Source organism: Gekko japonicus, unplaced genomic scaffold (genome assembly GCF_001447785.1).
Source record: "Gekko japonicus isolate JY-2015 unplaced genomic scaffold, Gekko_japonicus_V1.1 scaffold278, whole genome shotgun sequence".
Classification (NCBI taxonomy): domain Eukaryota; kingdom Metazoa; phylum Chordata; class Lepidosauria; order Squamata; family Gekkonidae; genus Gekko; species Gekko japonicus.
In genome coordinates, this window is record NW_015169783.1 from 825,502 (window position 1) to 840,848 (window position 15,347).

General features: G+C 48.6%; 1 protein-coding gene across 1 annotated transcript in view; it reads left to right on the forward strand.

The window, feature by feature from the left end:
* Nucleotides 1–14,921, forward strand: part of MALT1 (MALT1 paracaspase) — a 74,877-nt gene extending 59,956 nt beyond the window's left edge. The window contains exons 14-17 of the mRNA XM_015416848.1: nt 5,117–5,266; nt 6,336–6,493; nt 10,770–10,895; nt 13,914–14,921. Of these exons, the coding sequence (XP_015272334.1) occupies nt 5,117–5,266; nt 6,336–6,493; nt 10,770–10,895; nt 13,914–14,384 (905 nt within the window). The 3' untranslated portion in view covers nt 14,385–14,921. The remainder of the gene's footprint in view (nt 1–5,116; nt 5,267–6,335; nt 6,494–10,769; nt 10,896–13,913) is intronic.
* Nucleotides 14,922–15,347: the final 426 nt, after the last annotated feature.

Consider the following 15,347-nt stretch of genomic DNA (forward strand, 5'->3'; position numbering starts at 1 on the left):
AACCAAACAGTCCAGTGGCATCTTTAAGACCAAGTTCTATAGGAACCAGCTCTGGCTTCTCTGTCAGGGCAGATCTGCTCATTCCCCCCCCACCCCCATAGCCAGTAAACCAAAACAGTCCAGTGGCACCTTTAAAACCGAGTTTTACCCATAGCCAGTAAACCAAACAGTCCAGTGGCATCTTTAAGACCAAGTTCTATAGGAACCAGCTCTGGCTTCTCTGTCAGGGCAGATCTGCTCATTCCCCCCCCACCCCCATAGCCAGTAAACCAAAACAGTCCAGTGGCACCTTTAAAACCGAGTTTTATTCAGGTACAGGCTCTCCCTCCTCTGTGAGGGCAGATTTCTCTCCTCACCCCCAGCTATTAATCCAAAACAGTCCAGTGGAGCCGGAGCGGTGTGTGCTGTCTTCTGACACATGTCCGGTGATGTCAGGGGCTGTGGCCTTCTGTCAGGGGTGTGGCATATGCTAATGAGTTATGCTAATGAGCTCCTGCAGCTCTTATTCTATGAAAAGACCCCTGCCCGGGAGCAACTGGTTCCAGCCACCCTTGCTCCTAGCACAGCAATGCCTCTGGCCCAGCCCCAGCCCCCCCCGGGAAATTGGAAAGTCTACGCCCATGCAGATGAGTACTGAGTTACAGAGGAAGAAGTCCACCAACACCCCACACACACATACAGAGAGTTTCCAGGAATGATTCAGCAAACACATCTTTAAAAAATTCGAGGAACAATCACAAAACCACACCTCAGAAGGAACCGAGAAATCGACAAGAAGATAAAGAAAAGGGATGCAGAGGATCCAGGTTACAGTGTGTGACAGAGGGTGAGACCAAGGAAGTTTCAGCGATCCCATCGGAACCACTCCCAGTTGGTAAACACTGGGTGACCTCATCCTGGTGTCCGCAAATGAGGATTTGAAACTTTTAAGTGAACACTTGAAGAGAATGGCTACGTTGTCAGGCATTTAAGTTATCTGCTTCATATCCAAAGTTCCTTACTTGTATACCGTTAGTCCTGTAGCCTTCTGTATCATGTAGGGACTTTTGGATATGTCAGTAAGTCCCTGGCGAAAACTAGCCTTGGATCTATTGTTTATGCATATGATTGAAAATGTGCAAAAGATGATGGGTGTCCCATTTTTAAAAAAGTTATACATTCTTCTGCTAGTTCAAGAGATGGAAAAACAAACAGGTTCGGCACACTGGGCCCTGAATGATAGAGTGGGTGGGAATATGGCATCACAGAGCTGGAAGGGGCCATAGAGGCCATCTAATCCAACCCCCTGCTCAATGCAGGATCAGCCTAGAGCATCCCTGACAAGGGTTTGTCCAGCTGCTGCTTGAGGACTGCCCGTGAGGGGGAGCTCAACTCCTCCCTAGACAGTCAATGCCACTGCTGAGCTACTCTTACTATAATTTCCCCCCCTAGTATCTGGCAGGTACTTCAATGACTCAGTATCAATAGCAGGTTCTTAAGCAGATTCAACTTTATTGATCAGAGGAAGGTGCAGTCGACTTGGATACTTTGAGTCAGGAATGACGCATACAAAATGGCAATAGAAGATCTAGTGGGTTCATACAATACCCCCTGACACCTAGAGGCCAATAAGCAATGAATATAAAATGCAGGGAACTGTGTAACGGTTCAGGGGTGAGTGGGAGAATCGGAGACATTTGCGCGCCCAAACGATGAGCACTCAAGGCCAGCCGGCCGATAAGGAGCAAAACTGAAACACAGCTGCAGAGCAAAGCACGTTCCAGCAGAAAGGAAAATAACCTCATGGCGGGACTACCCGACAGTATCCAGCCAGTACCTTTCCATCCTTGATTTAAAACCATTATCATGAGTCTTATCTTCAGCTGCCAATAGGAACAGCTCCCCAACTTTCTCTAAGTGACAGCCCTTCAAATACATAAAGAGAACAATCATGTCCCCCCTCAACCACCTCTTCTACAAACTGAGAAGATCTGTTAAGAAAAAAATTATTCCTCTTCAGGTCAAACTGTTAGGATAATCAATTACCAGGTCAGTACCAGTCGTCCTTGTGGGTGTATGTACACCCTTCTCCAGATTTGATCCCTGAAGATAAGAGAAGATTGGTGAAAGTCTTCTTGAAAGGATTAAATAATTCCTATCCTCCTTGAAAGGATTAAATAATTCCTATCCCAAGGAGGCCAGGCTTGCAGCAACAAGGGCCAGGTCCTTTTCAGTGGCGGCTCCTATCTGGTGGAATGAGCTCCCGGGGGAGATCCGGGCCCTGTGGGACCTCATGCAGTTCCGCAGGACCTATAAGACGGAGCTCTTCCACCAGGCTTTCGAGTAGGAGCCACCCCTGCCGCTGCCACCACCACTCCAGTACAGAGTGATACCGCTGGAGGGCCGGGTAACATCCATCTGCGGCCCTAGTCCTCCCCTTCTGCTTTGCAAGAGGTAGGGGAGTTTTATCCTTGCATTCGATGATATTGAATTTTATCTGTTTTATCTATTTTATATATTATATGCACTGTGTGCCATCTTTTAAGCCGCCCTGAGCCCGTTCGTGGGGAGGACGGGGTATAAATACAATTAATTAATTAATTAATTAATTAAATAGTGAAACAGCCTGTCCCTCAGTGGACTTTGAAATTGGCGTTAAAACCATTTGGTCCATCTGCCACCTGTTCTCCACAACTTCGGGGGGGGGGGGGGGGCTAGGGGGCGCTAACTATCACTTCCGCACATCACATTTGTGAAATGAGATCACTGAAATCCTTCACCTTTTCATAAGGATATCAAGTAGTTCTGAGAAATGGCCTAGATTTCTTACCTAAGGTAGTTTCTCAGTTTCATCTTGAGTATATTACCAGTTTTTGTTCCTGAACGTACATATGTAAAGGACTGGAGAGAGTGCTACATTCTCTATATGTTAGTGGATATGTTCTCCTCTTCTCTGTTTAATCTGTATAACAGCCTTTAGAGATAGGTTTGACTGAAAGTGTGTGACTGACCCAAGGACACCCAGCAAGCTTCCATGGCAGAGTGGGGATTCAGTTGGGTTCTCCCGGAGCCTAATCCAACACTCTAACCACTACACACGCTGTCTCTCTGTTCTGTTAAAGAGAAACAGAGGACACATCTGTCACTGTGGTAAATGAAAGGAGAGAGAACCAATGTTCCCTCTAAGCTGTGGAGTCTTGTGAGCAAAAATTCTGCTTTGTGAGCTACTGGCATTAAAGTTGTGAGTGTGTGGTTTGGCTTCTGCATAAATCAGTTTGCTCTGGAGCCCTCCTTCCTGAGCTAAGACAGAAATGCGTGAGCTGGAGGCTAAAAAACTGTGAGCTAGCTCACACCAACTCAGCTTAGAGGGAACACTGGAGAGAACATCTGCCCAGTCTATCTCCCATAAGATTGTCCTCCTGATAAAAATGTAGCAGGATTGCCGATCCACACCCACTTAACCAGAGCATAAACTGTTCTTTAACTGTATTCCTGAGTGAGTTGCCATAAAAGATCCAAATAAAGCTGCTGCCTTAAGCGCTACTCATTACGTGTCGACATTAGAAGAGAGGCAGAAGTGAAGGAGGCTGGGTTGCGTAACCTGTTCAACTGAGATTCTCAAGAAATTAGCTGACTAATCTTCCATGTGGGACTGCGTGGAGACCACAACGATGACAGCCGTGTCTCTGCCACATATCACTTGTCTGTTTGTGTTGAAAGCTCTGTCACACAGGAATAGTTGTGAGGCTTTTGTGGTAAGAACATAAGAACATAAGAGACGCCAATGTTGGATCAGGCCAAAGGCCCATCCAGTCCAACACTCTGTGTCACACAGTGGCCAGAAATACCAGTGCCATCAGGAGGTCCAGCAGTGGTGCCAGGACATTAGAAGCCCTCCCACTGTTGACCCCCCCCCCCAAGCACCAAGAAGACAGATCAGAGGAACTGAGATCAGAGGAACTGAGGCGTTCCCTTCCCCTTCCTCATGTGACTCAAAAGGGAGAAACCTGTCAGAGGAGGGAGCTCCAGAATGTTCCGTGGCTGGCCCACTCACACACACATGTCACAGAAAGGGAGTTGCTACCATGGAGAGCTGTTGCGTGTCCAGATAGACCAAGCTGAGCTAGGTGGGTTATTGGTCTTCCTGAGGGAGCGTCTTACATATCAAGTGGAAAAAGTTGGTACGTGTGCAGCCAAATAGCCATCTCAGCAGGATCCTTTTATTTTATTTTTTTACAGAAAAGGCAGCTAAGTAAAAATAAGGATGCTCATTGTCAGAATATTGCAATAATTGTTTTAAAGCAAGCTGAGAAGCAGAATTTTTTTTACACAAAATGTAATTGAGTGGTTTAAGGAGACCACTTCTGAGACTGAAAAAATGTATGGATTCCCCAAAATTTCAAAAGATGGTTTTAGAAGAGAAGAGAATATTTTAATCCTGCTTTTCTATACCAAAGAGTCTCAAAGCTGCTTACAATCACATTCCCTTCCCCTCCCCACAACAGGTAGGTGTGATGTGGGTGGGGATGAGAGCGAGAGGACAGGACTGGCCCAAGGTCACCCAGCATCTTTCATGTGGAGGAGGAGCACGAATCAAACCTGGTTCTTCAGATTAGAGTCTGCCATTCTTAACCACTAGACCATGCTGGCTCTCTATTGGGGAAAAAATAACAACCTGGTTTATCTGTCGTGCAATACAGTGAGACTATGCATCCTTGCAAGTGAAAGTGTGGAACAGAAAATGCCTGTGTGTGTAACATGAGAAGATTTATGAGGACTAGGGAGAGTGCATGTACCTATGGGAGGAAGAAGATGAAAAACACTGAATAAGAAGCATGCAGGCACGTTAAAGGAGTGTTTGGGTCACATTGGATGCTGCTGCATCCACTGTGTTTGGGTTACATTTGGATCCAATTTCTCATTTAGTTAAGTACTTCTTTGTGAGAAACCTTGCACAGCCTGTTCCTTTTGGTAGTGAGTTTTGGAACGGCCAGGCTCTGAAAAGCCCTTTGAATCGTGTCTGTCACGGAAATGCTGACACAACTGGAATCGTGGCGGCGCTATTGGGATGTGGGGGCTTTAATTAGAATTTTCGGCCGCCTTGATTCCCAGAAAATGATTTCTGTCTTATTTTTAGATATGGGCAAGTGTCACCTTACCAAAGGCAAGCAGGCTTTGGAGATCCGCAGCAGTTTATCTGAGAAGAGAGCACTAACTGATCCCATTCAGCAAACGGAAACCTCCGCGGAGGCACTGGCGCGGAACCTCCAGTGGGCCAAGGCGCATGGTATGGTAAATACGGGCACCCTCCGTTTCATTAATGTATAACCCCTCCTTTCCTTGGGGTGAACTACAGTGTTGCCCTTGCATTGAATTATTAAGTTAGCAGTCTCAAAAGGATCAACACGTGACCTACATAGAGGAAAAGGGGGCAGGAAGGAAGGGCAAACAGAAACCCAAGAGAACATGCTACCGTCTCCACACCAAGCTCCCCTCCATACTCTCTAGCAAAGAGCCAATGACTGCCCACAGCTTAGACTGCTCTGAAAATGGTCTCTTGACCACAAATGAAGCTGCCTGTTACTGAATCAGACCATCAGTCCATCAAAAAGAAGAAGAGATTGGATGTATACCCCGCCCTTCACTACCCGAAGGAGTCTCAGAGGGGCTTACAAACTCCTTTCCCTTCCCCTCCCCACAACACAGACACACTGTGAGTTAGGTGGGGCTGAGAGAGCTCTGACAGAAACTGCTCTTTTTCAAGAACAGCTCTGACAGGACTATGGCTTGCCCAAGGTCACACCAGCAGCTGCATGTGGAGGAGTGGGGAATCAAACCCGGTTCTCCCAGATTAGAGTCCACGCACGTAACCACTACACCAAACTGTCTCTCAAGGTTAGTATTGTCTACTCAGACTGGCAGTGGCTCTCCAGGGTCTCAGGCAGAGGCCTTTCACATCATCTACTGCCTGGTCCTTTTTAACTGGAGATGATTCAGAGTCAATCAACCTCTGAATTCTACAGCCAGGAGGCAACATCAAGGGTAGGCCTCAGCCTCTATGCCCTCTTGTTGGACCTCCAGAGGAACTGGTTGGCCATTGTGTGAGATAGGATGCTGGACTAGATGGACCACTGGTCTGATCCAGCAGGGCCCTTCTTATGTTCTTAGGTTGCAGGAAGGGTCAGTCTTGAAGACTGATTGAAAGCCAAACATCCACTTGGTTTACAGAAATGAACCCCGACATTCTAGTGACTAGTCAAGTGTAAGGGAAAATGCACTTTGCACAGCTAATTTTTGAAGGGCAGTAGGTATGTTAACTGCTACTGATTTTTTTTTTAAAATGTGTTTATTTCCAGAGCTTCCTGAAAGCATGTGCCTTGAGTTTACGTGTGGTGTTCAAATTCAGCTTGGCTTCGCTGCCGAATTTTCCAACGTGATGATTGTCTACACAAGGATAGTAAAGAAACCCCCCGATATAACAGTCTGCAAAGCCTATGTTACAGATTTCCCACTTGTAAGTTGGTGTGTGCAGTGGGCAGGGGTTGACACTTGGCTAACAGTTTGACCCGCACATGGTCCTTGTAAGTCACAAATTGTATGATCTGATAGCTAGCATCTCTGATGAAACAATGCACTTAAAGAGTTAAAAAATATTTCACTACTAGGAAAAAGGCCTGTTGTGGAAATAAATACAACGGCCTCTAAAAAGAGGCTCTGGGCAGGTACCCCGGCCTTGGACACTCAGTGTCAATTTGCTGTGGCGACCTCAGCAGGGTATAATGACACTGAGTCCACCATTTTCTCCAGAGGAACTGATCTCTGCTACCTAAGGAACAGTTGTAATGTTGAGTGATCGCCAGTTCTTACCTGGAGATTGGCAACGAAGGTTCCCCAGAGGGAATGGTTGGTTTGGAGGGTGGAGTCTATGGCTTTGTACCTGTCTGAGGTCCCACGCCTCCTGAAACCTCACCCTCTCCAGGCTCCATCCCTCACATCCCCAGGAATTCCCCAGCTGAAGTTGGCAAACCTATCTCCTTCCCAGCCAATCATCATCCTACCTTTATTTCCCCCTCACTCTTCAGCTTTCCATTCCCCACACACCTGCAGCCTCTCCCGTGCTCTGAAGCCCTGACTGCTATGTCACATTGGCTATCATACGGGAGCCACCTCAGCCACATATAAGGATACAGAGCCCACCATTTTCTCCAGGGGAACTGATCTCTGCCGTCTGGAAAGCAGTTGTGATTCTGAGTGATCTCCAGTCCTCACCTGGAGATTGGACACATTTTATCTCAGAAGAGCAAACTGTTTAGAATGTTAGAGGCAAAAGCCAATCAATTCGCATATGCAAACGACTTCTGTGTTCCGAGGCAAAGGCCAATGAGGCTGCATATGCAAATAACCTCTGTGTTCTGACTGGCTATGGGGGGGGAGAGGAACAGCAAAATGTTTAGAATGTTGGAGGCAGGACTCAGGCAAAGCAGCCAGTGGATAGGGAGACCCTCTGAATGACAGACCAGAGAGCGAACTGATTTAGTGTGTGGAATGTTCTAGAGAAGCGCCACCACCATTCGGCTTTTATTTATAAGGGAGATGAGAGAGGAGGCTTTTCTGCACGTTTTGCTCCCTCTAGTGGTTGCTTCGATATTTCATCGCTGTATCTCTGGTTTGTTTACGAGCACTGTACATAAATAAACCGGAGGTACAGCAATGAAATATTGAAGTGACCACAAGAGGGAGCAAAACACATGCAGCAAAGGGGGGAAATGCAGTACAGGTATGCAAGCAACAAAGATAAGATGTGCTGAAAAACCCAGAGACCCTCAAGGACTTGCCAGGGAACAGTCTTCTCCCTGCACTTGCTACTGGCTTCTCCTTGTCTTTGAGTCACCTACTCCCATGCTCCTTGCTCTGTTCTTCCCTTTCCCCCCCTGTATTTACATTTTCAGTCCCTCTCCTACACTTTTGCTTACCTCTCCAGCATGGTGAGATGAGTGTGGGAGGTATGCCGGAGCCAGCTCCAGTTTCCCCTTCCTCGACCGCTCCTGTCAGTTTCTTTGCATGCCATTTTAAAGTTTCTATAGCAACCTAAAATGCTGCTTGAACTCTGGTTTGGGTTGTGGGGAGTTCGACAACTTTTGCACATGTGGAAGCTCACAGGGCAAAATTGGTATCTCCCCCCCCCCAAAAAAAAAAAACAAAGACTGTTCTGCAGGCCTGAGAGATTCCCTTGGATTTGCAGAATGGGTGGCTGGCCCCATTGTGCAGAGGGAGGACATTGTGCCCATGGATACAGATTTTTCACACGGTGAGGGATTTGGGGTGGCTTATCTCAAGATGCAGTTATAGTTTGCCTACTTAAATGGTTTACGTCATTCAAACCTACAACAATTCTGAAGGTAGCTCGTTCGAAGAACCACGTTTACACCTTGGAGACTTGAGAGAGTAAGGCCCCGGTCACATGGAAGGTTTTGGCCTGGGAGAGAGACGGATCGGGGGCGCAGCAAACGGGCACGATCTCATCGCAACATCTGGGAAGCGGCGCGCACCTGTCCCCGATCCAGCCCTTCAGGCCAAAAACCCGCAGTAAAAAAGAACCACCCCCAGAGGAGGACTTACCGGGAACGCCGCATCAAGTGTAGCCGTGGGATCGCCGGCGCGCCTGTCGTCCAGAGCAATCCAGGCTCCCGGCCAAACTGCACATGCGCACACATGTGCAGTTCGGCTGCCTCGCTCCCCTTTCAGTGGAAGTGCACAGCGGCTCAGGGGATCTATGTGATCCCGCCACTGCGTGTCTGTTTTAGTGCAGCTTTAAAAAGCCGCACTTTGCCCGTGCTTTTTCCCCACGTGTGGTAGGGGCCCCCGATGACCAAGTTCTCTCTGTGGGCTCTTGGCTGAACTAGCATCAGAGAAGGTGCAGAAATGAGCTACTAACATGATTAAAGGAATGGAACACCTTCCCTATGAAGAAAGGTTAAAGAGGTTACGGCTCTTTAGCTTGGAGAAATGATGACTGAGGGGTGGCATTATAGAGGTTTAAACAATTATGCATGGGATAGAGAAGGTAGAGAAAGAAGTACTTTTCTCCCTTTCTCACAAGACAAGAACTTGTGGGGACTCAATGAAATTAACAGTAGGCTTAGAACTGATAAAAGGAAGTACTTGTTCACCCAAAGAGTAATTAACACGTGGAATTCACTGCCGCAGGAAGTGGTGGCAGCTACAAGCATGGACAGCTTCAAGAGGGGATTAGCGAAACATATGGAGTAAAGTTCCATGAGTCGCTATTAGCCATCGGCCTGATACTGTTCTTATGTTTAACTAGGTTTATTGCCTTTGAGCCTTTGTTTTCTGGGTCCCACATGCTGAAAATTGTAACTGTTTGTGACTCAAGATGAATTAAACCTAAGGAGACTTCCATTAAAAGCTGAAAGAGTGATCTAAAATAGATTTAATGTGCCTTTTTTTTAAGGCTGAAATGAAGAGTGAGGGTTGGTTCACCCATGCAAGCTGGCATATAATGTTTGTAACATCAAGCAGTTGGCATACTTGTCTAGGTGTGGATTGTATACCTCACGGGTATAGTACCACTGGTACTACCATGCCCTGACCTGGAAGGCTAGCCTGATCTCATCAGATCTCTGAAGCTAAGCAGTGTCAGTTGTGGTCAGTATTTGGGTGGGAGACCACCAAGGAAGTCCAGGGTTGCTATGCAGAGGCACGCAATGGCAAACTATCTCTGAATGTCTCTTGCCTGGAAAACCCTACGGGGGTCGCCATAAGTCGGCTGTGACTTGACGGCACTGAACACCACCACCACCATCCTACCACAAATAGTACATGGAATAAAAATGAATTGACCTATTACCCAGCCAAGTGCACAGAGGGTCATATCATGCATGTGTGAGTCAACATCATGATAAACTGGAATGCATTTTTAAAAGAAGAAGAAGAAGAAGAAGAAGAGATTGGATTTATACCCCGCCCTTCACTATCCAAAGGAGTCTCAGAGCGGCTTACAAGCTCCTTTCCCTTCCCCTCCCCACAACAGACACCCTGTGAGGTAGGTGGGGCTGAGAGAACTCTTGACAGAAACTGCTCTTTTTCAAGAACAGCTCTTATCAGAACCACGGCTTGCCCAAGGCCATCTAGCCAGGTGCAAGTGGAGGAGTGGGGAATCAAACCCGGTTCTCCCAGATTAAAAATCCGCGCACTTAACCACTACACCAAACTGACCAAAAACATTGTCAGTATTTTTAAATGTTACTCTTCTTTGTATTTTTTAAAATTTGATTTGATTTATAGCCCGCTCTCCCCAAGACTGGCTCAGAGTGGGTGACAGCAATCTATAAGTATACAAATTAATAAATACAATAAAATCAATACAAAACAGTTACTATAAAAGTTAAGATGGGATAAAACTCATACAGAGGGGCAATATACAGGCATATAAAGAAGGAAAGGAGGAGGGGGAGGCCAGAACTGAATGTAGCCTATCGGCTTGAGGCCTGGTACAGCCCTCAACCATAGGCCCAGCAGGACACCTCTGTCTTGCAGGCCCTGGAGAGTTGTACCGGATCTCACAGGGGCCTGACCTCTCCTGGAGGCGGAGGACAGCCGGATACTCAGATTTTGATCACTTGAGCGTAACACACTATGGGGTGTGTTAGTGAGTCTGTGTTTGGACAAAAATGACAGGCCATGTTGTGGAAATGTTTAGTGTAGCTCTTTTATAGCTCTTATTACTGTTGAACCTGCAGTGGAATGTTTTGCTTGCTTTATTTTGGCAGGACTTGGATGTGGATCCCAAGGAGGCCAACAAGGGGACCCCTGAGGAGACCGGCAGCTATTTGCTTTCAAAGGACTTGCCCAAACATTGCCTTTACACAAGGATAAGTTCACTGCAGAAGCTAAAGGTTACTTCATGTTTTTGTCTGGCAGACTCCCTTTATGTTGCTCCTTACATCAGCCGCAGGAATAAGATGGGACTGTTGACAAGCGCTAATCGCCCACAGTGACCCGCTCCATTCTAACATAGAGCCAGCGTGGTATTGCGCAGGGTCCCCCCCCCAATGTGTGGCGCCCATGGCACCTGCCAGTACTTCCCTTGATGCTCACTGAGCTTTTCAGAAGGTGGGTAAGGAGGCCATACTGTTGGCTTCCCTCATTCAAGCGAAAGAGTTTTTCACTTGAAGATGACGAGAACTGGTAAGCAACTGGGCTTTCCTTCGTCAGTGTGTGGTTCCATTCCCCCTTCAGATTTCCTTTTTCCTGGGAGGTGTGAAGTTGGAAGTATTCTGTTCAGCTGTGCCTCCTGAGGCAGCCATTTTGGGTTTGGCTCCACTTCTTGTGGAAGTAGGCTTCCCAAATCCCCCCAAGGGGCGGGGAAACCCCCGCCCCAGAGGCCCGTTCCCTGCCGGCGGCGGATCGGGCCCTGGGGGAACTCCTCCCCAACGTGCGCGTCACCCGAAAGTGACGCGACCACGCCGGGCACGCTGGGGGAAGGGGCCACGGCCATCCAAGGGAAAACTCTATGGTTTTCCCTTGTATGGCCGTGGCCCCACTCCCAGCGTGCCTGGCATCGTCACGTCACTTCCGGGTGACGTGCATGCCGTGCGCGCACGCAACTGACGCCGGCCGGGAACCCCCCACTCCCAGCGAAAATCAACTTGGCAACCCTGTGTGGAAGCCATTTTGGGATGGTGCTTACCACCCCCTCTCAAAATCTCAAAGGTGCCTGCAGCCTGAAAGATGTTGAGGACCCCTGGCGCAGGCTTACCAAGTACTTACCGTGATTCGGCGGGGGGACACATACTTCTTCCCAGGAACATTCCCGCGCGGAAAACAGACACACCGCACCATGCCGTCGCCAGGAAGTGACGTTGGGCGACATTCTGGCAATGGGGCTGGAAACTCGATGGTACCATCGAGTTTTCAGCCCCATTGTCAGAGCGTCGCCCAGCGTCACTTCCTGGCGACAGCATGGTGCATTACAGGGAGGAATGTTCCGGCTGGGGATCATGTGTCCCCTGCCGAATCGCGGTAAGTACTTGGTAACCCTACCCTGGCGTAGTGAACCAAGTGTTGGACTAGGCCCTCAAACACCTGGGTTCAGATCTCCACAGAGCTGTGGAAGCTTGGTGAGTGACCTCGGCCCAGTAACTCTCTGTCTAACCAACCTCAGAGGATCCTTATGGGAGTAAAATGAAGAAGGGGAGGTCCTTGAAAGATGAGCAGGATAAAATAAATCCTTTATTTCTTTTTACTCCCCTTCTGTGATTCTTTTGCAAATCGAGGAGGGAGATATTACATTTAGCTCCACCTCCTGCAGCAGCCATGTGGGATTTGGCGCCACCTCCTCTGGCAGCCATTTTGGGATTTGGCTCCACCCCCTGCATTAGCCATTTGGGGGTCTGGCTCATTTTCCTGCAGCAGCCATTTGGGGGGGTTAGCTCCACCTCCTGCAGCCACCATTTTGGGGTGGCAGTCATCACTCCCACTCAAAATTCCAAAGGTGCCCAGAGGCTGGAAAAGGCTGAGGACCTGGGCATAATCCATGCTGCAGAAGTAACATAAGGCACAGAAGCTTCACCCATCAGCATCGATGAAGGTTAACGGACAAGTACAGACAGGCAGGACTAAATAAATCTTTGTAAAGGTAAACACTGCCCTGTGGATGAAGTTGTGAAGCCACATTAAGCCTGAGTGCACAGGTCGTGAGGTAAAGCTCTTGTATATGCACGCGTTCTGTGCTGAGGTGCAGGGTCTCGGAGACCCGGGGTCACATCCCCGCCATGCTATGAAGGCTTGCTGGGTGACCTTGGAACCTGTCCAAGCTACCTAACAGAACATACATTTGACCAGTAAAGTGTCAGCTGAGGAAACGGAGTAGAACCAACCTGGCCAACCAAGCAGTATATTCTGAGGGAGAAGTAGCCAGTTACCATGTTATGGATGGAGAACCACTGCCTTTATGAAAAAAGGAAGTGGTGGCAACTACAAGCATAGACAGCTTCAAGAGGGGATTAGATGAACATATGGAGCAGAGGTCCATCAGTGGCTCTGAGCCCCGAGGTATAGATGGAAGACTGTGTCTGGGGCAGCGATGCTCTGTATTCTTGGTGCTTGGGGGGCAACATTGGGAGAGCTTCTGGAGTTCTGGCCCCACTGGTGGACCTCCTGATGGCACCTGGGTTTTGGCCACTGTGTGACACAGAGTGTTGGACTGGATGGGCCACTGGCCTGATCCAGCATGGCTTCTCTTATGTTCTTTTGTATGTTGCAGTCAGAAAAACCAGCCACAGCAAACAGCACGTGTAGTGTAGTGCCCGTGGGTGCTGTGGTGCCGACCAGCACCTTTCCTGACACCCGCAGAGCGTTTTTAGAAAGTGGGTGGGGCCAGATGGGGCTGCTGCCCAGCAGGGCTTCTGATTGGGAATCAGTGACCTGATTGACAGTGCAGATTGAAATAACATCGTTTCTGTGGGAGCTCCCCCACAGTGTTGGTTTTATTCTCTCTCTTTCACTCACTCCTTATTCCCAATGTATTTTAAAAAAATTACTTCCCTTGTCTGCTACACTTGGGCTTTCTCTCTGTGTGTGGCTTTGCCTCCTGGGCGGCCATTTTGTTGTTATGCCCACCACCCTGAGTCAGAATCCAGAGGTGCCCACAGAGTCAAAAAGCTTGGGAGCCCCCGGTCTCAAACATAGACTGTAGAACACCAGCCTAGAACATGTCCTTTGGTAGGTGTGAGCATAATTCTCCCTGATATGCAAAGCAGTGAATTCCTAAAAACAAAAACATTCCGACTGGAATTAATACCCCATTTTGACTTGATCGGCCGCTCTTGTTTGTCTGGGAAGGAAGAACAGCCATTTATTGATTCGTTCCCATTTCTTCCTCTTCCTCTCCCACCCCCGACCTAATTTCACAGGAAGACTTAACTTTCACGGTGTGCCTCCATTACGAATACACCGGCATAGACGACGTCGTGGACGAGCGGAAGTTGGTGAACATCGGCAAGCCTCTCATTGCCAAACTGCGCATCCATCAAGGGTTCCAGAAGAGCAGCTGCGTCCAGAGCTGTTGTGTCCCCAACGGGCCTTGCCTCTCCCAGCCCCCTGTCGCGGGGGCGGCCAAACACTGCCCCCCTTCCAGTCGGCACCTCCCGCCACACCCCTACATGGGCTTTTGCCAGCTGAGCTCTGCGCACGCAGGAAACGCTGCACAGCCACTGAAATGCCACTGCCGTGTGACTCCGGACCAGTTAATGGGTTGGCAGTCAACCTGGATGTATCCTTCCGGCTCAGACCCGAGCAACGTACCCGTGGAGACGACGGATGATACGAGTGAAGAACTGGGGCCCCATTTGTCAGGAAGTTTAAGGTTGTCTCAGCCGCAGTAGCTGCGGTCTTTGCACCGGGCTGTGGTTTTGCTGGCAGCGCCGCTGAGGAAGTGAGCGGCAGCACTGCTTTTGTGTCTCTCTCATGGTTTGAGAGAAGGGCAGTAGCAATTGTTGACAACGGCAAACCCTTTAGATGTATATCTGTTAGGCAACAGGAAAGGACGGTTCATTCCACCGTTCCTAGAGATCTTTCCTTGCTGCTGAAGGGTTGCAGAAGCTGCAAGTCACCTGGCAAGATGGTGATAAGGAACAGTCTGTTGAAGACATACAGAAGAAGATGGCAAGAGGAACACAGCAAGCCTAGTTAGAGTACAGGAAGAAGATAAACATTCTTTTAACTTCTGGGATGTGTTGAGGGAATTGTATTATACTTCCAGATACAGATGGTGAGCACAAACCTAACAGCTGTCGCTCAGCATGTTGGCCTGCTTGAACATCTGGATGGGATATGTGAGAAAACGTTGCTGGACAACACATGAAGATATGAAGCTGCCTTATACTGAATCAGACCCTTGGTCCACCAGAGTCTAATCAGACGGGCAGTGGCTCTCCAGGGTTTCAAGCAGAAGTCTTTCACATCCCCCTGCTGCCTGGTCCTTTTAACCAGAGATGCCAGGGACTGAGCCTGGGACCTTCTGCATGCCAAGCGGATGTTCTGCCACTGATCCACAGCCCTTCCCCTACATGGCTCCTCTGCCTGGCTCACCAAGGACTTAGTTTTGCTGGCATCTTGCCTCTGTCTTCCTACATCGAGTGCCGTACAAACTATCCCCACAACAGACACCCTGTGAGGCAGGTGGTGCTGAGAGAGACCTCTGGGAGAACTGCTCTTGAGAGAAAAGCTCTGAGAGAGCTGTGACGGACCCAAGGTTAAAGAGAGCTTCTTTGGAAATGTGATCAGTCAAAAGCCACAGTTTGCTCAGCATCCAGATTTGCACAAGTGCCCTGTGTGGTCATGAGTCA